The sequence below is a fragment of the Lampris incognitus genome, chromosome 7 (genome assembly GCF_029633865.1).
Source record: "Lampris incognitus isolate fLamInc1 chromosome 7, fLamInc1.hap2, whole genome shotgun sequence".
Classification (NCBI taxonomy): domain Eukaryota; kingdom Metazoa; phylum Chordata; class Actinopteri; order Lampriformes; family Lampridae; genus Lampris; species Lampris incognitus.
In genome coordinates, this window is record NC_079217.1 from 10,613,773 (window position 1) to 10,639,049 (window position 25,277).

General features: G+C 47.1%; 1 protein-coding gene across 1 annotated transcript in view; it reads left to right on the forward strand.

Annotated features, from left to right (window-relative positions):
* The first annotated feature begins 2,106 nt into the window (after positions 1-2,106).
* map3k10 (mitogen-activated protein kinase kinase kinase 10) overlaps positions 2,107-25,277 on the forward strand; it is a 33,938-nt gene continuing 10,767 nt past the window's right edge. Inside the window, exons 1-3 of the mRNA XM_056283744.1 lie at positions 2,107-3,034; positions 21,796-21,976; positions 25,123-25,271. Coding sequence (XP_056139719.1) covers positions 2,107-3,034; positions 21,796-21,976; positions 25,123-25,271 — 1,258 coding nt within the window. The remainder of the gene's footprint in view (positions 3,035-21,795; positions 21,977-25,122; positions 25,272-25,277) is intronic.

Sequence of the window (25,277 nt, forward strand, 5' to 3'; positions counted from 1 at the left end):
ACATTTATCTACCTATTTATTTATTTATTTTTGCAAAATTGATTGGCGGACGCTTAGTGTGGTCCTCGTTCGGATGCACTCACACGCCCATGCGACGATGTCGGTGGATGTTGATGCCTTCAGAGGGCAGCTTAGGTTACAGCCAACTCGGATGGTTATGCATTAAAATAATCGCGTTTATTTGCGCAAAAAGGCGGAAGCCGTGACTGTGATTAGCTATATCAGGGCTATTTGTAAAACCCAATTATATCGTTATCGTCTTTTTACATTATTATCATTATTATCATTATTTTCAAATATAACGAGTCCCCGTATCTGCCACCGAAGGGAATTAGAATCGCCTCGTTCTCAAGGCGTCCGCTCGGATCAGTGACAGGTTACTGTGTAAGACCGCGCGGCCAGCCTGCGTCGCCTCCGCGGAGACGAGAAGGCTGCACTCGGAAGTTGAACGTGATGGCAGCGCGCCGTCATTCTCCGTCGCCGCCGCCGCCTCAAGTGTGACGGTCTCTCGCCGCCTCTGAAGCAACTTTTGCGGTAGACGTCCTTTACCCGGAGTCAGCGACGCCGAGTCCCCCGAGAGGGGGGGGGGCTGTTCTACAACAAGGCGCTGGGTTCTGACAAGGCGAGGCGACGATGGCCAGCGCGGGGCATCGCTGAGCTCGCTCTCCACCCTCCGGAGGAGCGCCGTTCGTCCAATGGTCTCCAACCGGGAGCTCGCTCAATTCGGACGCGATCGCTAATGGCTCCGGCGTGGCCCGCCAGGGGCGGAGCTCGTAGAACGCACCGGCGAGAGACGCAGGCCGCACAGACGCGTTCACAAGGAGGCAGGTGATCTTTTATTTAGGTGTGGACGTCGATGGGTGACAAGCACACGGCCGGCGCCGCTTCTAAATACCGAGCGCTTTCCGCCAGTTGATTATTGTTCTTATCTTACAATGGACGAGCCTCTCCCCCCCCTCTCTCTCTTTTTCGGTAAACCTCTGTTCACGGACAGTGAACCGGTGCTTGTAGGATTTAGCCCGGGCTGGCCCGTCACAATGTAGGGCAATATCTGCGGATGGTTAAAACAAAAACAAACCAAACCCAAACAAACCAAAAAAAGACAGGAAGAAAGAGTGGATCATGTACTAGTCATCGAGATGCCCGACATGGGAGGTGCATTCACTCGGTGCTTGATAGGAACGGATGCGGACCCATTCTCACATGGTTTTATTCAGCTGAAATATAGACTGTTAGATCCCTCCCCCCACTCGGCAGCCTAAAATAGTCCATTCCTTATCGAAACTGGCCCGACAATCAATCTAGTTTTATTATTGGCCACACAGAGAACCATCACTTCGTGACTTGTCCCACTATATCAGAATTCCCCATCAGGACAGTTGGTTGTTCTCAAAGAGCTGCAGTGAAGTAGTTATTTCTCATTCCCAACGCCTAAATTGTCCGGATACCATGACCCTTAGCACATCTAGGAAAAGAAGCGGAAGGATGCCTTTAGTACATGACACAACTGTCATGTACTAAAGTACTACACTGTTTGATGAATTACCCCAACCCGTGAAGACAGTTGTAAAACCATCGACAGACTTGCTTTTAAATTGGATTATACTACATCTTTCCCATTGACAAGGACCTCGATAGAAAGGAAGCTTCACCATGGCTTTTTCTTCTTCTTCTTTTTATTTTGTTGAGGATTTTAACAGACCTGCTGTCGTATGACAGTTAAATGAATAGTTTCATCTCCTGATTCCTGGTTCCTTGGCGGACAAAATTAGCTTTGGAAACAGTGAAGTTTCTCAGGGATACTTTCCTGGATCTGTTCACGGTCTTTGTTTGACCTCATAAACATTGTCCCTGTGTGAACCTGCCTTTGGGTGTGCATGTTACTTACACACGGCACAGCAACAACACAGCTACTGGTGCCAGGGCCTGGCACTCTTTCAACAGTGAAGTATGGGGATGGGAGAGAGGAGCTGAAGCTCTGTGATCCACCGATCCCTTTTACCTTCTGGCCGAGGAGGCCGTGTCTCAGTGGATGGGCCCTGTGTGGATTTTATGCATGTATTGACCGTGGGCAAGCCTACAGCACCAACCAGCAGCCAGGCTGCCATGGACCCATACGGCAGAGCGAGCAGCACAGCCGCCTCCCTGCCTTGCACAAGCTGCGGGGGCTGCTGCTCCCCTCCTCCCCCTTGCCTCATCCCTCCTGGACCTCCTTCCTCCATGCCCCCCAATATGACCCCCCCTCCCCCAATGTATCCCGCCCCTGCTGTGCAGGTGGAGAACGGTAGCAGTTGGAACTCCTCCACCATCTCCTCCTCTGGCTCGGCAGACTCCCACCATTGCCATCACGGTGCTCCCTCAAACCCCAACCCTTACTGGACAGCAGTGTTTGACTACGAGGCTACGGCAGATGAAGAGCTGACACTGCGGCGTGGGGACCTTCTTGAGGTCCTGTCCAAAGACTCCAAAGTGTCTGGGGATGAGGGTTGGTGGACGGGCAAGATCAAGGACAAGGTGGGCATCTTCCCCAGTAACTATGTCACGAGAAGGGATGCTGCCAACTACTCACAGCTTACTAAAGGAGGTTTGGTGCCAGGCAGGGTTGGGGTGGGTGAGTCCCCCTTGGAGATCGACTTCACAGAACTGCTCCTGGAGGAGGTAATTGGAGCAGGTGGGTTTGGAAAGGTTTATAAGGGAGTGTGGCGGGGAGAGGAGGTGGCGGTGAAGGCTGCCAGGCAAGACCCGGATGAGGACATTAGTGCCACAGCGGAAAGCGTGCGGCAGGAGGCCAGGCTCTTCTGGATGCTACGGCATCCCAACATAATCGCCCTGCGGGGGGTCTGCCTACGGGAGCCTAACCTATGCTTGGTGATGGAGTACGCCAGAGGGGGCGCTCTGAACAGGGCCCTTGCTGGGAAGAAGGTTCCCCCGAGAGTTCTAGTGAACTGGGCCGTCCAGATAGCCACGGGGATGGACTACCTGCACAACCAGACGTTTGTACCTGTGATACACAGAGATCTCAAGTCCAGTAACAGTAAGTACTCAGCAGCATGTGAATAGAGTGAATTATCCATGAACAGTCCAAAATCTATTACTAAGTTATGTTTTATGGGGTCTTAAAAGGCTAATAATTACACTATTACAGCTGAAGAGGAGCACAATCTTTTAGAGCAAAGTGACATGGTCTAAATGATTTACAAGAATAAATATATGTACACCTCAGTGAATGAATTGTCTCACATCAAACTTTGATTCATGACTAAAACAGTAGGTATCCATCCTTCTTGGTCCACACCATTGCAAACATTGCTGGAGTAAAACATCTTCATGTTGTTTGCATGTTGGATCTGGTATCAGGTACATTGTGGTGGTCATGATCATGAGTCTTGCTATGGCATTAAGGACGGGGTACCACGGAGTCAGCTGGGCTAAGCGGATGGTCGTGTATTAACATGTAACCGTCTGTTTAATATTTCATGCTAAAGCGGCGATGTAGCTGCTGGACAAGCGTTACTCGTCTCGGGGAGTTTTGACGTCAAGTTGGAAACTTAAATGTTAACACAGCGGGGAGGCCTTCTTCCTGGAAAGTCCATCTCCCTCGTCCATCTTTCCCGTCTCTTTGCACCTCGTCGTCGTCCTCCTCCTCGCGCCTCCTCTCCTCAAGGAGAACAGTTCTGCTCTGCAACTCACTGTGCTATTTTTGGTCCTTTGTGCTATTTGCTGTTTAAAGACGTAGTTGCGGTTGTTGGTGCATTAAAGGGAAAATACACTCTGTGAGTGTGTGTGCACGCACATACGTGTCTTCTCGTGTGTGTTGTTCCTAAGCGACATGAGTGATGGGGGATGGACTGTACAAATAAGGGCAGAGTGTGCGGGATGCTGACGACAGGCCTTCCGGGAGTAGGGAGCAGAACTTAACTGTGGCTGAAACACACTCCTCCATCGATCTGCCAAAACGTCTCCCAATCTCCCGTCCCTCAGTAGTGCTTGAGTCTCTGACGGGGAGAACATTGCTGTGGCTGTAGTTATATCTGTCCTACTATTGCTCTCACATACATGTACGCCAAGTCTTGCACTATCTCTCCCACCCTCCCTCCCTCTCATTTCTCTCCCCTCCCTCTCTGGGTGGCTTCAGCGATAATAATGAGGATCTTTGCATGCACGTCTTTGCATGGAGACATGGGTGTCACTGTGTTGTTGAGTCACACAGTTGCTAGCCGCTGTTAGCAATTGTGCAAAATGTCACTCCCTCGCGCTTGAAGTGTGCTGTGTGAAACTGTCGAAGAAGGCCTGTCGAAATGCAGGAATGTCTCACGATGGGTGTGTCCCTTCTCCTAATGACGAATCTCATTGAAAACCTTCAATTGCTAATTGCTAAGTATGTGATTAGACTGTGACTCACACACCGAGGTGACTTTGCAGCGCCCTGGCGATGATGCCCGCAGGGGGCGAGAGGGCGCAGAGAGCAAGAATTGCGGAGAGGAGAGAGTTACCGAAAGGAATCTGTAAAATGAAAGGGGGAGAATATTTAAGGTGTGGGAGTGAAAATAAAACTTGGGGACCAGAAAGGGTGCTATATAGATGCACAGAGGAAGAACAAGAGAAGAAGAGAGCCGGGGATAAACAGTGGTTCGTCTCAGTTTAGGATTACACCTCACCTCATTGTCCAGGTGTGCTGGTCTCAGGTGTCCTCTTCAAACCGCCGACCACTTGGCATCGCTGCGGTTACGGAGGAATACGGGCCCCCGAGCCTCTCCTCTGTTTCCCATCACCGAGGCTCCCACTCGGTAAACAATCCCCACTTGGTTCTTTCACTGCACTCTGACACTCGTTCTGAGACTCAGTTGACACTGGTGATAGAGCACATGAGAGCTAAGACAACATGGCAGAAAATTAATACAACACCTATGTTTATTTTTGGATTACTCAGATGCTTTCCATGGATTTCCTCCCCCTCTAGTTGACCAAGTCGGAGGCGTGTCTTTATGCCCGTTATACATGTTTGTGTGTGTCAGTGCAAATGGTGTTTTCAGGCTCCCGAACGTTACCGGACAGGCCCCAGAATAGAGAGTGGGCGAGTCTTTGCAACTGGAATAATCTGATTATAGTAACCTCCTTAGTGTGATGTCACGGCATGTTTGTGGGTTGGCAGGTCACTGCCTCCGTGGTCGTGCCTTACCTGTCACCCTGATCCTGGATCAGAGTCCACTATCCCAGTACATAGAGCCCCCCCCCCCCCGGGTTTGACTAGCCATAGAAATAGAAGTAGTGGATCGCACAAACGCACCCAGAGTGTTGTTCCGAGTCCATTTCTATGGCTCCGCCTTATGGCTCATCTGCATCAGTTTTGTGAATAATATTAACCATGCAAAGTTTTGAACGTTGTCGTTGACTGACCTCGCTTTCCGATCTGCTAAGCAACTGTCCATTTGAATCCATTATGCGGAAAACGTGCAGTTAAAGCTCTCACCCCCCCCCCCCGATTTTAAGTGGTTCCTACCGATTAAAAACCTCCAGATAAAAGCATTCTAATGTCTGTTTTTATTATTGCAGAATGACTACAGTAAGCCAATTATTGTGTATTGTGTGTGTGTGTTGTACGGTGCGTGCCCAGTACTCCACTGAAAACCTCTGACACCTTATACAGAGGTCTACAGGGGCCCTGAGTCAGCAGTGGGTAACACAATACAGCCGTGCTGATCACCTGTCCCTCGCCACAGAAAGAAACTAGCCCGTAGCCGTACCTGCAGCCCACGCTGACGTCAGTGTCATGTGATTTTGCTGCAAACCTCTGTGGAAGTCTTCACACTATACACCGCCTGCCAAATATTTACCCACCGCTGTTAATGCCTACCTGATAGGTACGGCTCATGCTTTTATGCACAGGGATCGGTCGGGGCAACAGCGGAAGTAGACTTGCCCTCATCTTAGGTTTTTAAATGGAGTTCATGAAATGGTTAAACTCGCATGCAAGGGTTGGTATCGATACAGTGACGACGGGTGAGGATTGGCGTTACCTGCTGTTTTGACTCCTGTGACTTTGAATGGAAGCTTTGTTTACATAGTCGACGGTATGAACAGTGGGAGGCCGGTGTTCTAAAGCGGGACTATCCAGTGTGCAGAGTACACACCTAAATAGTACGAGTTGTGTTTGAAGTTGTTTCAACAGCATCTGCACACACAGCGCTGTAATATCTACGGGTCAGGTTAGTAAGGCGGCACGGTCACCTCACAGCAAGAAGGTCCTGGGTTCGAGCCCCGGGGTACCCCAACCTTGGGGGTCGTCCCGGGTCGTCCTCTGTGTGGAGTTTGCATGTTCTCCCCGTGTCTGCGTGGGTTTCCTCCGGGTGCTCGGTTTCCTTCCACAGTCCAAAGACATGTAGGTCAGGTGAATCGGGCATACTAAATTGCCCCGAGGTGTGTGTGTATGTGTGTGTGTGTGTGTGTGTGTGTGTGTGTGTGTGTGTGTATATGTAGGCCCTGTGTGATGGGCTGGCGGCCTGTCCAGGGTGTCTCTCCGGCTGCCGCCCAATGACTGCTGGGATAGGCTCCAGCATCCCCGCGACCCTGAGAGCAGGATAAGCGGTACGGCTAATGGATGGAGGTTAGTAAGGAGGGTGATATAATGCTCCTGAATGGTCTGAGTGTGTGTAGGCCCGCCAGTGTGTGCTCCTTAGATAGTGAAAAGGATCAGAGTTGCTGCTAGCATTGACCACTAACTACTCCATCAGAGCGACAGTGTCAAAGGACCGGACTCTCGCTAACTAGATTCATGAAAGCCAGCAATTAGAAATGTAAAAAAATGGATAGAGGGCAAGCAAGTGAGAGAGCGAGAGAGAGAGAGAGAGAGAGAGAGAGAGAGAAAGGGAGAAAGAGAACCTGCCTGGCAGCAACCACGAGTATAAAAGATTAGCCTTGGATGCTGCTTCAGCCTGAGTGACTGATATTTCATGGAGGTATTGAGGATATTCTTTTGCTTGCATCCTTGCACGATTTTTCCTGCACATAATATAGTACAGGGATTATTAAGCACATTCTGTTTATGTGTGTGTGTGTGTGTGTGTGTGTGTGTGTATGTGTGTGCTTCATGTTGATGTGTCTCATTTAGCACATCTGTTATTGCATATGCATGTACACATGCGGGTGTTTTTGGCGATGTGTCGCTGGAGGTGGGACAGTGGGACACGGTGGCGCTAGGGGCAGAAATCGGGCACACACATACACACACACACACACACACACACCTGCGCATGCACACACACCACAGTAGAGCAACAATGACCCCATTCTCACACAGCAGTCTGAGACAGAGTGAGAGCAGGACTCACAATGGCAGGAGTCGCTGCTGGGGGGAGGAGGCACAAAGGACAAGAGATGGAGCGAAGGCAACAGAAGACCTTGAATGACGGAGCAGGGAGACGGACTAATGGGGAGCAGGGAAAGATGGATGCAAGGATTGATGGAGAAACGGAGAAGGAGTGCAGCGGCTCCAGGAGCAGGCCCCGGAGGTTTGTTCGGGGGAGGGACGGGGGAGATGGAAGGGGGAGGGACTGACGTGGGAATAAAGGAAAGTATGGGGTCAGTTTGAGTGGAGGTCATACCGTTCTGTTCTGTCTCGGTGAGCCCGCGAGAGATTAAGGTTAATATTCTAGATGTCGGCTACAATTATCCACTATCTTTGTTGAAATGATACCGCGTTGTATCAGTACACATCTAGTCGCTATTCACAATCATGTTAAACGCACAAAATACGTCATTCAAAATGCAGCCTTATTAGAAAACAGCTGCTCATCATTGATGGGTAGTGGGTTGACTAAAGGGAAAGACGATGTCTGATTTGTCACCGCAGCACAAAAAAAAAGATTAAAATTGCCTTACATTTAGTCAAATAAAACATGTTTCACTGATTTAAAGGGCAATTCCGTTTTGTACAACTTGGGTCCTATTTATTAATCACTTTACTCACCCGTTTCGTTATGGAGATGTGGGGCACGGGACCACGGCTGGACTCGGCTCTGCAACGGCGTCTTACATGACGTGTTTCAACAAGTCCCATTTAACCCAGTTATCTACATCACCTATTTGCAAATGAAAAAGGAAAGATAAAAGTTATGACTCGAATTGTCCGATGCCATCAGCGATGGTCAACTGCATTACTTAGCGACTTCCTCGTTGAACTCACAGGAATTACCATTTTACTCACAGTGGAAGTCATCGACTAACTACCCGGCCAGCACAGCTGAGAAGTCGTGCATGATGGGATATCATTTATGTGGTCTGGGACACTAGCTTTTTTTTTATTTTCATTTTTGTTGTTGTTTTTGAAAGGACAGGTTTCAGGATCATACATCATGGCCCCATAAGACACCATTATAAAGCTGTGTCTATCAGTGGTCCCATGTCCAAGACCCCCTGATGATGAACCGGTGAGTAAAATGATATCATAAATGATTCGCATGATAGCAAAAGACTACAAAACTAAGATTCAGGGTGTAAAAAAAATCGTAATTATCCTTTAAGAGACGCGTACTATGACCCACTGTTCAGAAATACAGTTTGGGCCTGCCGAAACTATTCTGACCAGTGACACCGATCAATGGTCTGTACGATTACAAAACACACACACACACACACACACACACACACACACACACACACACACACACACACACACACACACACACAAACACACACCCCAGTTTCTGTCTCCAAAGGTCAATAAAACAGATGAGATAATAAAGCCATTGGCTACCAGTAAACTGTGCCAACAACCCTGGTCTCTGTGCAGCACTGAAAGTCCCCGGCCCTGCCGACTTTCTAAACATACTGATACACAACATTCCCCCTGTCTATCGATGCACTTTATGAATCGCAATAATCCCTAAGTCACTTTAATATACTCCATAGTTATGTGGATCTACTGCAGTGAAGCTCGGTTGGCTCAATTTTCCCACGACCGATGAAAACATGGGTTGGAAGACTTTGTCGTTTGGCGAATCAGGGAGAACCTGTTTTCGTATCTTCGGTGTACTTCCCTTGTTTGCCGTCCACTTTACGCTTGACTGTGTGCAGTCAACAGGACAGCAGCGGACCTGGCCCGGCGATGCTCTTGCCTCCATCTGCTAGCCTCACATGACTGTCAGACAGGGCGAATAATACAGGGGATGTGCCTTACACACACACACACACACACACACACACACGATACACACTTGGACACATGCTGTACAATCCAGTATACATGGTGGAGCAATGCAACATCTTTTCCACAAACACACACACACTTGTAAGAACAATGGTGCCCACTGGTTTGTCAGTGGTCGCTGACTGTGTTGTGTCTGTTGTTAGAGCACTATTGTTGCTGGCCAGCAGCCTGGCACGGAGAGTGGGGAGCCAGGCCAGGCAGAGAGGGCTCTGGGTAGCCCCTGAGCAAAGAGTCCTTGAGCCACTATTACAGTCAAGACAGGCAGAAGACACTTCATGAGCACGCTAGATAGAAGAATGTATGTGTAGTATACAGAGCCGGGGGAGCTGGGGGGAGCCGGCGGGGGTGGGCAAAGTTATTGTGTAATGTAATGTTTTCTCTTTAAGGATCAACGTTCCAGTAGCTGTTGGAGAAGTTTGTCCTCGTAAATGTGCCGTGAATCTAAGAGAGCTCATATTTCAGGTTGGGTTAATTCCTCAACAACGACGAGACCCCAGGGGTCCGTCATCGTCGCATTATTCTCAGATTTGTCAAAGACTCGGTAAAGTTGAAGGCAGGGCTTGGTTGGTGACAGATTGCGGCAGGTGTCGTAACACTGCTGTTGAAGAGCGGCAGCCCGGCCTAACTTCCAACATCAGGGAGGTTCAGCACCGTGAAAACTGGTTCTTAAAGGAAACGTGAACCCATGGTTAAACAACACACTTAGATTGGTGACGATATAAACTAATGATTCATGCAAATGGTTGAAAACAAAGAGCCCATGAAACTGAGATATGGATCAGCTTTTAAGCGGAACTGATGATTTCATGAGCGCTGTGACAGAAACGTTTTCAGCCGCCCAGCGGATTCTCCACGTTCGCTCGTGTCAATGTTCTGTTGTCACGTCGGCTCCGCGCGCACCAAGTAGGACGTAAGGCCGTGGGATCGTAGGCTATTTGATGACGGCGGATGCGACGTTAAACCGAGGTCCCATCTCACTGTGGTCATTAAAGATCACACGGCACTTATCGCAAAGAGTAGGGGGGTTCCCCCCCCCCCCCGGTGTGCTGGCAAAATTCCCAACCTGGCTCTCTCCATCTGGCCACTTAATTATCCCCCCCATGTAATTGGCTCAATGATTCCTCCCTCTCTACCTTAAGCTGATGTGTGGTGAGCGTTCTGGCGCAAAATGTCTGCCGGGCATCACCCAAGTGGGTGCTGCACATTGGTGGTGGTTGACGCGAGTTACCCCCTTCAATGTGAAGCGCTTTGGGTGGCTAGAAAAGCGCTATATAAATGTAATGATTATCCAAACCGCTTATCCTGCTCTCGGGGTCGCGGGGGTGCTGGAGCCTATCCCAGCTGTCATTGGGCGGCAGGCGGGGAGACACCCTGGACAGGCCGCCAGGCCATCACAGGACATAACGATGACGATGATTATTATTATTTCATCACTTTTATTTTACACTATTTTCCTGCACTGAAGGACCCCAGAGTCTACTTTGAACTTGCTGCCTTCCGAGTCACTCTCCGCAATCCTGTCTGCAGGTGTTGACTTAAGCCCATGGGTTTAGTCCCGTCTGTACTGAAGAGCAACACTGGCGGAGTGTTTCAGCATTGAACCTGTGTGACAGCACACGTCGCTCTTCCAGCAGACTGCATCGATAGAAAAATGCTCACAACGTTCTCAGAGATGACCAAGCATGTCTGAAGCTTTTCTTCCTATGGGCTCTCAGTAATACAAGTTATGAACCCATGCATGTATCTAACATTGTATTTTACAGTTACACTTGCTACCCCTTAACTCCTTCCTTCTTAGTCTTTAAAGTGCAGTTCTAGTGGTTTACAACCTGGGCCTTATTTTTCAGTTTTTGCCATTGTGCATTATCAGTTATGATAACATTTTACCCACCAGCTTCATTTTGGAGATTTTGGACATGGTAGCGCCACTGAACAGAGCTTTAAGATGATGACTTATGGGGCAGAATAATCAGGTTGGTGTTCGCCCCCCCCCCCTGCCCCCAATAGCACTGGGACATTTAACTCACAACTCAATGCAAAAACAGTGATTGCTCATAAACTGTCTGCCTGAGACTGTTCAGGGATTACTGTAATATAACACATGTAAGCTACTAAACTCACGCAGGAAGACCACTGCTTTGCCCACAGACAGAACAACAACTAATTAAATTTTGACTTTAATTGGTGTTTTTAGATTTATTGAAATAACAGCACCTCATGTGCACATGCACATTGACTCTCACAAACACTCATTAAAATCTATTCTAAGGCGAATTATGTCACTGGTACAGGTGATGTAATGTAAAAACCATTCCCCAGTCTAAAATATGTTTTTCCCCCCCACAACCATCTGGCGACCCCCGTAAATGATCTCGCGACACCCTTGGGGGTCCCGACCCCCAGGTTGAGAACAGTGATCTCTGACTTCTCAGCTGCGCTGGTAGTTTATCGGTGGTTATAGGCCGCTCATCCCTGCAAGTTGAACCAGAAAGTAGCTCAGCAACGCATCCAACCACTGATAATACTGCACATTTTGAATAATAAATTTTAACTTGCACTTTCATTTTCACTTCCAAATATGTAGTGTGGATATCTGGATTGAATTGGACTTGCTGAAATATGCCTGTGTTCATTTGCTTCTGTGAGATACCGTTGTAAAGCTGAGTCTAGCAGGGGACCTGCATCCAGGATCTCCACAATGAAGGCAGTAGTGAGCACAACCATATCATAACTGATATGCACAGTTGCTAAAACTACCAAGATAAGATCCAGGTTGTAAAAAAACAAAACAAAAACGAAATTATCCTTTTGAGTTTATCTCATCTACCTTTCGCCCATCTTGAGTCCTTGCAGCTAAGTCTTAAAATACTTACTTTTCTGTAATAGGGGTCAGTTTATAATAGGTTCATTGTAGGGTCAGTGTGGAATAGGGGTCAGTTTGTAATAGGGTCAGTGTGTAATAGGGGTCAGTGTGGTGAATTTTCTAGAAACAGGTGTCTGCATCTTGAAAGAAGACATAATAAAACATTGAAAGATCAGTAATGAATAAATGAGTCTTGATGCATGAATTTTTTTGAAAAAAGTTGAAAGACCTCAAAGCCAAATCCACCCCACAAAATGTGCAGTATTTTGACATTGTCCAGATAGATATTTTTTTCCGTCACATTTTGATGACTTGCACCAAAATCAGAAAGGACAAGAGAGAGAAAAAACTGGCTTTGCTTTTGTTGTTGTGGTGACATATCATCATTTAACTAAAAGTTTATGAATACCCGTCACACTTCATATGAGTAGGTAAAATATGTCCTGAGTAAAAAATAAAAATAAAAAAAAATAAAAAAAACCAACAACCCTAAAATCACTGTGAATTTCCACAATCCCACTATAAGCCCCTGTCTCACTCTTCATACACTCGCACCGCACACACACACACACACACAAAAAAGAGCCAAGAGAAAGCCGCCTCATTTAATACCTCCATGTCTATGGGAGAGAGGCTGCCTGGTCACACGAATCTGGCAGCTGCATTTGTGTGGAGACAAAGTGAATGGCTTGAGGGTGAAACTGTGCCACTGTGCGGCTCAGGATTAGAGCCCGAATGGCCTGTGGTTGTACATGGAGAGCCAAGCAGAGGTATCAATGTCATGGGAGCATAGTCAGAGCAAACTCCATATCAAAGCAGGGGGGGAATGGAAAGGGCCAGCAGAATAACTCGCTACCTGCTCTGCTGTGCTGTTAGCTGGCTGGCATCAGGCCTACGTATATCTCAGATCGGTCTTGTTCGTATACCACCTTAAGGTGGTATTGATACAAACTGCAGTTGTGACGGTTGTTTAGCGAGAGTAATAGCCCAATGCTATAGTACACAAGAGTAAGGTCTGTCGAGTCCAGATTGCCCCTCTAGTTTGATGGTATGGGGGTACATCTTTATAGAGGCTAAACAAGTGTTCTGAAACTGTAAATCATCCATCCTTATTTTGCAGGATTAAGAGAATTGGAAAATTTGCAAGAAGATTTATTTATCTGCAAATTTAGATTTAATGAACCCCAAAAGCATCCAGGATTGTGGCTCAAATCCTGGATTGAGACTGTGAGTTATTGTTTTATATATTATGATCAACCTTGTTTTTTTCAAACCTCTCCTCACAGCCAAGAACAATGTTGTAATGAAAAGGTGCTCTATTTTTTCCAATATAAAGCTGCTTGACATCTCAAGCAAAGACAGCAGAAACATGCAGAGCGTAAGAAAAATGGAGGCCTACTGAGGTACAAAGACATCAAGTACGAGCTGCCATGAAAACGACAAAAGCCCTCCTCCCTCCAGTCATCTCTCTCATCCTCTACCAACCTAACGTCTTTTCATCCACTCTTCTTTTTCATACCACTCATCTTTTTCTTCTCCTGTCCTACTCCCTTTACTGCTCCATCTTCCCCCTTTTCTCACACCCATCAACTGCCCCTCTTCCTCACACCTCCTGTCGGTTTACCTCAATATTCCTCTCTTTCTTCCCTGCCCTCATTTCTGCTGCGCTCTTCAACCCTCCCCTCTTGTCAATTTTCTCCCTTTCTTGCCTCCTTCCATCATCTCTCGTCTCCCTCTACCCTCCCCCCACGCCTCGTCCTCAGACTACGACCCCTTATCACTCCCCACCCACCCACAACCCTTTGCCCAGCCTCTTGTCTTATATACACACAATCTAGCTCCCAGTTTCCCATCTTCCTCTGTACTGATCGTTGCTTTCTTTACCCAACTCTTCTCTATCTCTCTTTCCACCTCCTCTCCCCAGTGAGGACTAGTCTGAGCTGAGCCTAGCCAGGCTGGCGACAGCTGGAATGGTAGACGGTATGAGAGGGGTGGGGGGTGAGGGGGGGGCACCAGCGGAGGGAGGGGTTGGTGAGGGGTAAAGAGGGGATGCTGAGACTGAGTCTCTTGGGGTTGGGGGCGGGGGAGGTTACTTTTTGTTGGCAAGGCTCTGATTTTCACTGAGTTAGAAACAGAGACTGGGCCCGAGGGGCAGGGGCTGGCTGCATCAAAGAATCAAAGATGGCGCATAACGCCGCCTTCCTTTTCGCCACATGTCCCATCTTCCCATATCTTGATGCTGTTGATGAACAACTGGCTATTTGCCATACCAGTCAATTGTTTAGCCCGCTGATCTCCATATTATTGCTTACTCTCGTATGCTGCAGGTTCATGGGGATATCGATGCTGCTGACGGTGCGTTGTATATAGTAAACAGAACCTGCAGGTGTCCGCTGTATGTATGTTCGAGCCAAAATGAGTGGCTGGAAGCGGAGGCTGAGACATTGGGCGCTCTGCAGCATTACAGGGAGGTAGTGGCTGTAGACGGGGAGCGAGGGGTGGGCTGTTGGTGAATGAGACCTGATTTGCTGACTTGGCACCACAGCAACAGCTGTTCCACCCTACAGGCTACACCTGTTCCTGTACCAAGAGGAGCTGCAGGGTGCCAAGGGTGTATGGTGAGCAGAGAGAGGGAGAAAGAGATGAGAGAAAGGGGTTAGACTAGAGTCAAAAGAAAGAAGAGGAGGGGGAGGTGTAAGATGTATGTTTTTAAAAAAAATGTTTTTGTTTCGCATTGCAGAGAGGACTGCTGACTCCGAGAGACAAGGAGAAAGACAAACTGGAACCTTAAAGCTCCATGTGATAACATTTTTATGATAAAATATTAACTTTTAATTCTTATTTATGTTGCAATTGGGGTGTTCGAGATGCAATGACCCATTCAGCTTGACTTGAAACCCTTTGCTATTGTCTAGTCTAGTGTCAAACAGGAAGTGATGCGTTTTAAGTAACATCCTTTTACCCTTAGTCGATGCCAGAGGATGCTAATGCTAATTTGCGACCGGGGGTGAGAGAAGTCAAGTAACAGCAAAAAGCAAAATAATATCCACCAAAAGCAAGATAAGGAAACGCAGCTGGTTGCTGGACGTGCGTTTGTAAGACGGAACGATTTAACAGTTCTGCAAAAGGCTGACACGGCGAAGAGGGATTGTCTACAATGGCCAGGTATATTTATTTTAGTGTCTCTCCAAGTTGCATCCTGTCATTGTTTTGAAGGGGAATGACACGTCCAGGCAGTGTTGTGCGGGTAATTATTGTACATCAACTACCAGCTGTCAACTCCTGTTTCCCGTTCATGCGCACACAGCCAAGCTCATTTGCATAGGAACCGGAGTCAGCCGTGGTTGTCACTACCCATTTCCAGCAGGACCCGTGGCTCCTGATATAATAACCCGACTGAGTGTGGACTTGACTGGATCAAGCACAACCATAGTTAGGTCTCTCGTGTGAACGGGGGCCTTAGACTCCTCTAGGCCTCTTATCTCCCGGCTTCAGATTCCTAACTTGTGACCTTTGCCTCTGTTACCATAACATCGTGATGACAATACACGCTGAAATTGGTCCCCGGGCCAAAATAACATAGGCAAAAAACTTAATTGGTTGAGGTTTTTGTGCTGTTGCTACTTCAATCGAATTGCTAATTTAGTTTAAAGTGTGTGCACGGTGTGACTTAATCTGATTTGCATGGGTGAAGTGCATCATCGCTTCAACAAAGCTCTTTTTATACCTTTCGAGCGAGACTCTCTTCATCAGGAACCTCCTGGTACATGTGCCCACATTTGCTCTCCTTGTACCGGGGACCTTCTGCAGATGCTTCAGTTTGGGCATTAACAAAAAAAAACACAAAAAAAAGAGATTCCCAGGATGCAATACGTTATGGCTTTATGCAATCGACTTTGGTAAAATTGTGATACGTACACGAACTCATCATCCCAAATTGCTTGAGGGTCCTCTTTTTTAGCTAATGTGTCACCTCTGCTCAGTGCACCAGCTAACCGGTCTGGAGGATTATTCATCAGGTTTACACTCCCATAGCTGCTTGTCTATCAACCCAGTGTTTAAATAGTGACTCACTATCATTTCTCAACACTCAACAAGGTCAGGGTCCAAAGATGGAGGAATGGATCCAGTTTAAAGGGAGAGGTGAACATGAAGATGGAGTATTGGAAAGTAGTTTGACCCATACCCCCTTGATATACACTGCTCAAAAAAATAAAGGGAACACATAAGCAATGCAATGTAGCTCCAAGTCAATCACACTTTTGAGATATCAACCTGTCCAGTTAGGAAGCAACACTGATTTGTGAATCAATTTCCACCAGGTGGAAATTAGACAATTTGCAAGACAACCCCTATAAAAGGAATGGATTTGCAGGTGGTGGCCACAGACCATTTGCCTGTCCTCATCTTTTCTGGCCGATCTTTGGTTAGTTTTTCATTTTGCTAGTGCCCTCACCACTAGAGGTGGCATGAGGCGGTATCTGCAACCTACAGAAGTTGCTCAGGTAGTGCAACTCATCCAGGATGGCACATCAATGCGTGCTGTGGCAAGAAGATTTGATGTGTCTCCCAGCACAGTGTCCAGAGCATGGAGGAGGTACCAGGAGACAGGCCAGTACACCAGGAGACGTGGAGGGGGCCGCAGGAGGACAACAACCCCGCAGCAGGACCGCTATCTGGTCCTTTGTGCAAGGAGGAACAGGAGGAGCACTGCCGGAGCCCTACAAAACGACCTTCAACAGGCCACTAATGTGCAGGTTTCTGCTCAAACAGTGAGAAACAGAATGCATGAGGATGGTATGAGGGCCCGACGTCCACAATTGGGGCCTGTGCTCACAGCCCAACACCGTGCAGCCCGATTGACCTTTGCCAGAGAACATCTTGGTTGGCAGATTCGCCATTGGCGCCCTGTGCTCTTCACAGATGAGAGCAGGTTCACACTGAACACATGTGACAGACGTGAGAGAGTCTGGAGACACGGTGGAGAACGTTCTGCTGCCTGCAACATCCTCCAGCATGACCGGTTTGGCGGTGGGTCAGTGATGGTCTGGGGAGGCATATCCTTGGAGGGCCGCACAGACCTCTACGTGCTAGCCAGAGGTACCATGACTGCCATTAGGTACCGGGATGAGATCCTCAGACCCATTGTCAGACCATATGCTGGTGCAGTGGGCCCTGGGTTCCTGCTCATGCATGACAATGCTCGTCCTCATGTGGCCAGAGTGTGTCAGCAGTTCCTGTATGTCGAGGGCATTGATGCTATGGACTGGCCTGCACGTTCCCCAGACCTGAATCCAATCGAGCACCTCTGGGACATCATGTCTCGTACCATCCGCCAACGCGATGTCGCACCACAGACTATCCAGGAGTTGACCGATGCCCTGATCCAGGTCTGGGAGGAGATCCCTCAGGAGACCATCCGTCGTCTCATCAGGAGCATGCCCAGACGTTGTAGGGAGTGCATACAGGCACGTGGAGGCCACACACACTACTGAGCCTCATTTTGAATCGTCTTGAAGAATTTCCACAGAAGTTGGATCAGCCTATGTTCTCATTTTCCACTTTGATTTTGTGTATGATTCTGAATCCAGACCTTAATGGGCTAATGATTTTGATTTCCATTGATCATTCTTAGGTTATTTTGCTCTAAACACATTCCTCTGTCTAATAAATAAAGATTTTCAGCTGAAATATTTCATTCATCAAGGTCTATATTGTGTTTTTAGGTGTTCCCTTTATTTTTTTGAGCAGTGTATATAGAATACAACAAACTGTAATGGGCTGAAGTTTGTTGTTATATGTTGTTATACCAGACACAAACAGTTCAATGTGATGATGCTCAGTTGTATATGTTGGCTTTGAGTAAGCAGATATCACCATGTATATCGATATTGTGTAAACTCTATGACGATCACGACAATAATATTTTCCGTATCGCCCACTAAACTGTTTTACAGCGGGTACCTCCAGCCAAGAAATCTGAATGTTCAAACATAGGCTACCAATTTAAATCCCATATATTAACACAGATAAGCCTTTTTATTGGCTGCTATGTCCGCTTATAAGGTAGCCGGGGAGTAAGGGACCTTTCTTCTTTTCTATCTTTTTTTTTAGCACTGTTTATGACTTTGAAAATACCTTTTCAGACAGTATACTAGTATTGGTGACCACTGGAGGGAAAAAAAAGCATTGCACCAACGAGCTCCCCTTTTAACATGATTAAAAGGTACCTTGTTGCTACCAAAAATGTACCTTTTTTTTCCCCATTATCATCATCATCAGTTCCGTAACCTATGGAGGTCGTAGGAGCACAGCTGATGCCTCATTCCCTATCCATTGCGGCTCTCCCCGCTTTCGACTTCACCCCAAGGAAGGTTGGTGAAGGACATGGCTGTTGTTAACCCGGGCCTCAACCGACCCGTTATGGTGATTGAGTTTGGTTGGGTCGTCATTGTGTTTCAGTAGGGGGAGTACCTGGTGGTCCCTATCTCCTCTCCAGGTATGGATGGCCATTGGTTCACAGAAGAATTCATCCGCCCTTTGACACGTTTTGTTTTTAGTCCTGCCGCGTGTCCACACACCCTCCTCACAACAACCCAAGGGTTGAAGTGTGGGTGCTGGTTTAGTCAACGACAACCCAACAGTTGCAGTTTAACATCGTATCCAGGACGGTTTTCCATTATCCAAACCGCTTATTCTGCTCTCAGGGTCGCGGGGATGCTGGAGCCTATCCCAGCAGTCACTGGGCAGCAGGTGGGGAGACACCCTGGACAGGCCGCCAGTCTACCAAAGGGTCCACACACACACACACACATATATTCACACCTAGGGGCAATTTAGTATGGCTGATTGACCTGACCTACATGTCTTTGGACTGCGGGAAGAAACTGGAGCACCTGGAGGAAACCCACACAGATACGGGGAGAACATGCAAACTCCACACAGAGGACGACCCGGGACGACCCCCAAGGTTGGATCATCCCGGGGCTCAAACCCAGGACCTTCTTGCTGTGAGGCGACCGCGCTAACCACTGCGCCACCGTGCCGCCAAAAATACACCTGCCACATTATAATTATAACCACAGCAAAGAATAATGGTCCGATTAACCACTGATGCTATGTTAACACACTTTGGTGTAGCACGCTTACGACTAACTAGATATAGATCGATCCAGGTGTGACTGAAACAGTGAAGGCTCCAGGACATGTTTGGATGCCAGAGGCCATGTCGTGTTGTTCAGGTGTGAGGCAGACCTGCTAGGGGCGGCTATATTAAGATGGTGAAGTGAGCTCATGGCTGGTATTGTAAATCACATGATGTGGGATGAGAGCCAAAGCAGAATCAGGTGCATTACTTTGATCACATTTGTTCTGGGGAAAAAAATACCTCACACTGCATTTCTATCTCTGTTTCCATCTCAGTTTGTCACTATCTCTCTCTCCCACCCTCCCTCTTTTCGCGCTCCCTCTCATTCTGTCATTTCCGATCTACTTTCCTCTTTTTAAACACCCCGCCTGACGTGTTTCTTGTCCCTCTTCCCGTATTGATGTTATCTGTATGCCCACTCTGTTCCAGGCAGCACATAAACACCGAGAGGGAGGTGGACACCGCAGAAGGCACACCCCTCGTGTGTACAAACATACTCTATTCGCCGTCTCCGTTGTCCCTTTGTTTCTTTCCACACCTCTCTCTTCTTGTCAGGAATACACACATACACAGACGTGAGTACAGAGAGACAGAGACAGAGATGGAGAAAGACAGACAGACAGAGAGAGACAGACAGACAGACAGAGACAGAGAGAGACAGAGAGAGAGACAGACAGACAGAAAGCGAGAGCAAGAGCCCTGGGGCCTCATGTATCAATCATTACTATGGGCAAATTTGTTCTTACACACCCATGGGATTTTTCAGCCCTGCAGTTTGTCTCAGAGACCAGTGTAGAACCTGGGTAACCCCTGAATTTAGACTCCAATTGGCTAAAACTGACATCTTTGCAGACCTGGGTGATTGCTCGTTGCAAGAGGTAGACAATAGATGTTAGGAGGAAGGAATTACAAATAACCATCATGCTTTGCTACTGCCTGTCAGACCAACTTGAGGGCTTAAAAAAATCCATGGGTGTGTAAGAACAAAAAATTTGCCCATAGTAGCGATTGATACACGAGGCACCTGTCCCTCACACAGACAATGGTGCTGGTTGGTGCAGGAAACAAGGTTGAAGGACGATAATGGCTTATTCGGTGACCGGCTCTCTCTCCGTCGTGCTCGGTTGGAGACATTACATTGCACGCCCACACACATATGCCCTTCCCATTCACACATATGCGTAGACACTTCATATTCACACGCATTGCCACTCACAAGCACATATGGGATCACAACACCGACTGCGTTGGAGACGACTACTACAACAACTGCTAGTCAAACGGGTCTCTTTGTGTTGAGAGAGATACAGCCGTAGGCTGAATAGACAATTGCCTGGCCTCGTACATCCTTGAATTTATTGTTCATCTTGAAGAGACAAAGAAAATAATGTTTAAGTTTGTATTAGATTATGTATTTCTCCCAGGGCTTTCATTAGTCAAGATCCAGTCCTGGATACAGGCCGTTGAGATTGTTCAGTATTGTTCATCATGCTGAGAGTATTTATTCGGAGACTTCTTAGAGACACCTATCAGGGTGTTGTGTCGAAGGCAACAGACATCGACTTTCTCAGCCTTCGAACTGGACAGAGTACAGAGTCCGAGAGGCACACCTTGACATGTGAGAGGTTTCGTGTATGTGTGTGTCTGTGTTTGTGCATGTGTGTAAACAAAGACACCACTGTGTGTATTGCCTCTCTCCGTCACTCTTTGCATACGCCTGTAGATAAGCAAGGGAGGGAGAGAGAGAGAGAGATCAGCCCCCGTCTCGCTCCCAATGCCTCTGAACTGTGTACACTCCAAATATTTCCATAGCCAGGCCTTACACGGAAATGAAGGCGGAAGTACATGATGGGTACAGAGAGACCGAGAGAGACGGAGAGAGGGGAGCGGTAGAGAGATGGAGTGAAAAGCCAGTGCTGTTGAAAGGAAAGGCAAACTCAACAACAGATGTGAATAGAACGCTAAAATGGTTGTCACGACTGTATGAAAAGCGCACACACATGGGTGTGGGTTGCTGCTGGGTTGCATGAAATTTGTCCAATAAAAACCTGACTAGCGCCTTGCTTCAACCACACCTGTATCGTAAACATGACTGCATTATATAACACTCACACACATATGCACCGATTACATTTTCAAGGGTGCTTAACCAAATTTCTTGCGGTTTTTTTATGAATATTTTTTCCAGAACTGATATATCTTTACTGCCTTTCACCAGGAAGAACGAATCATCCCAGAGATGGTTTAAAAAAAATGTCCCTGACCAATTACTCTTCAGTCAGAGCAATGGATTTATTTTACTGGGGTTATGGATAATATCTGGTGGTGACGGGTGTGGTTTTTAGGCCTCATTTCATAATCCTCTCCATTAAGTCGCCGTGGGTCACCGTTTAACTTATATCACATGTAAGCATCAGTAACACAATAAACAGGCTGCTTTTAGGGTGGGATCAGGTCAGAATTTGTATTTGTACTAGGTGTATATTGTATAAGTTGTTATCTTTGGTGCCGGTCTGATATGTCATCTTCGACCGGATAGGGGATAACCAACTTCTCTTTTCTTTTTTCTAACCCCGTCAGTCCTTATCCTGGAGCCAGTGGAATGGGATGACCTGAGTGGGAAGACCCTGAAGATCACAGACTTCGGCCTGGCCAGGGAGTGGCACCAGACCACGAAGATGAGTGCGGCGGGGACCTACGCCTGGATGGCACCGGAGGTCATCAAACTCTCCCTGTTCTCAAAGAGCAGCGATGTCTGGAGGTACGAAACTGTCCTTATTCGGTGTTGAGCACCTTCAGTTCGCGGCAAACAGCCCCCAGACAGTCTGTGAAGGTCCAACGCTGTCCATAGAGGGTACTCGCTTACGCTCTCAGATATTTTTCAAATGTGAAGAAAAGTGCTGAATTATTAGAAAAATTCTACCCCCCCCCCCAAAAAAAATCCTTCTCAAAGTTAACATGCTGTGATCAATAGTGAGGAGCTTTTAGCAATGTTTCATATGATCATACTAGGATTTATGTGACATGTGAGCTTTTACGTAACTGTCTCGAGTGTTGCATAAATAAAAAAAAGTCAAGGGCTCTGTGATTTTAGTAAAGATTCATCATTTTGAATTATAAACATCAGAAAATAAGAGGGAGTGTATTATCGCGAATAACATTGCGATAGTGGTTTACTTTGGCTCGTGCCGTGGATCATCACAGTTAAGATGGCGGCGTGCTGGACGCAGCAGCTACTGCGGCTCCCTGTTCAGTGCTGTTTTCTTTGTTATTTATACGTTAGTTTTAAGTTTACTTACAAGTGTAGGTCATGCGCTCTTCTACAGCCGTCAGGAACTTCTATCCCTCATTTCATTTTTAACATGTGCCTGCGCATTATTTTCTGTTGCAGGTACCGGCTGGTACCCGTGGAGACAGAATATGATCTCTGTTTTAAACAGATAAAAGTAGAGAGACAGGAGACGTTAGTGTTTGCATCAATCAGGCTGTTCTCTGTCTTTATTAAACATTTCTGTTTACCATCTAATCATTTGGTTTCTTTCTTTCTTTTTCTCTTTTTTTTATCAAAATAATCTTAACAAAAATACAAGTCTCATAACATCTCATGAATTCCATATTCACATACAAAATTATGAATTCTCCAGTTTCAGACATCTGAATTAGAAATCCTTTGTAATCTACTAAAATTAATCACCAATATAAGTGCAACCAATCCATCAAGTGTTGATGTAAATTTGTTGTATTAAATAAACCACCTTCAGTCACTACTTGTGTAGTCTTTGAAATTATCAACATTAAATAAATATAAACAACCATTTATAATTATAATGGAACCAGCCTACTGATTTAAACAAAATCAAAACACAATACTAGAAGAAATGCAGGTACGTACTCAGTTCAGACATATAGTACCACCACAAATCACCCTCCTGAACGTGGCTATTGTGAATCTGTCAAGTGTAAATAAAGGTTATTGAACTGAATCTGATGACATGTAAGCTAATAAACATTCAAACAACTTCGTTTTTTTTAACATTTATACATTACGTTTTCCAGGCGTATGTAACATAACGTATTTTCCACTGTTTTCTCAAAATAAAAGGTGTCAAGGAGCCATCAAACTAACAAAAGGAAATACAGACGGCGCGACCGCCATTTTCTCGCCGGCCTCCTGTCTTTCAGGCTAGCTTACATCCATATTGGACGGAGGGAAACGTCCGTATGTTTGCTACATCAGTAAACACGTATTTTTTTCAACTCAATACGACATCGAATTTGAGATTAACACAGTTAAACATGTTAACTCTACATTTAGTGCACTGGGTGGGAGTAATACACACTACTAACCTGTTTTAAACAGATAAAAGTAGAGACAGGAGACGTTAGCGTTCGCATCAACCAGGCAGTTCGCTGTCTGAAGAACGGAAGCCCGGCTGGCCCAACTTTACGAAGTAGCGCCCCTGTCTACCCAGAGCTCCCCCTTGTGGCGGACGTAGAAAGAATAGTTTCACAGTTATACGGTGAAGCCGGTGCACGCAAACAAGAACACATCACTAATTTTAAACACAAAATGTGACCATACATTTGTGTGTGGCACATTTTTAATGACAATGAATTGAATTGACTTGATAACAGCCATGATGCTATCCGCGATAACACACTCCCTCTTGTGTTGTTTATGTAAACTACTAATAAAAAACGTTAGCCCATAGGTAACGGGGCCAACCCTTAGTCGAGCGGTTAGTGATGTCGCCTTTTGGTGCAGTACACGCCATATCGAATCCCGCACTGGGCAAGAAAACAACTTGTTACATTTATGATTCAAAATCGCGAATCTTTACTAAAATGTTTTAATAAATACTTTTACACAGCAGTTTCTTAAAGTAATAAAGAGAATCATTTAAAATATAATTGATGGGCGTCCGGGTAGCGTAGCGGTCTACGCCGTTGCCTACCAACGCGGGAATCGTCGGTTCGAATCCCCGTGTTACCTCCGGCTTGGTCAGGCGTCCCTGCGGACACAGATGGCCGTGTCTGCGGGTGGGAAGCCGGATGTGGGTATGTGTCCTGGTCGCTGCACTAGCGCCTTCCTCTGCTCTGTCGGGGCGCTTGTTCAGGCGGAAGGGGGGACTGGGGGAACATAGCGCGTGGGAGGATCACGCTCCCACGCGCTATGTCCCCCTGGCGAAACTCCTCACTGTCAGGTGAAAAGAAGCGGCTGGCGTCCAAAGACACATAGGTCAGGTGGATCGGCCGCACTAAATTGCCCCTAGCTGTGTGTGTGTGTGTGTGTGTGTGTGTGTGTGTGTGTGTGTGTGTGTGTGTGTTTGTGTGTGTGTGTGTGTGTGTGTGTGTGTGTATTTGCCCTGTGTGATGGGTTGGCTGCCTGTCCAGGGTGTCTCCCCGCCTGTCGCCCAATGACTGCTGGGATAGGCTCCAGCATCCCCGCGACCCTGAGAGCAGGATAAGCGGGTCAGATAATGGCTGGCTGGCTGGCTGGCTGGATGTTTATCTGGAGGAAAGGTGTGTGTTGTAGTGCCCGCGGGTCGTTAGCATCAGATGGGCTTTCCCGCTTCGCTGTTGGCGTCGCCCTGTGTGCGGTGTCCGAGTCAGGGTGTCCGTGTAATTTAGTGGATCAGCTGTTAAACGTGTAATGACGCGGGTAAAAGTGATGCGGCTACTTTGTTACATTACTTAATTATGGTAGATATCGTTTCGAAAAAGTGTTTGATGTCAGCGTGGAACCCGCCATTCCAGATGTGTCCACCTTCCAGATGTGTCCACGCACCTCATGTTAAACCTAACCCGCCTTTTCAAGCCCGTTTAACGTTCTCTCATCCACGGCGCTTCTTTTACCTCCCTCCCTCCCCTCTTTCTGTCCCTCTCCTTCCTTACCTGGCTTGGTAGTTTTGGTGTGCTACTGTGGGAGCTGCTGACGGGGGAGGTGCCTTACCGGGAGATAGACGCCTTGGCGGTAGCTTACGGTGTGGCCATGAACAAGCTGACCTTACCCATCCCTTCCACCTGCCCAGAACCCTTCGCTCAACTACTGGGAGGTAAGT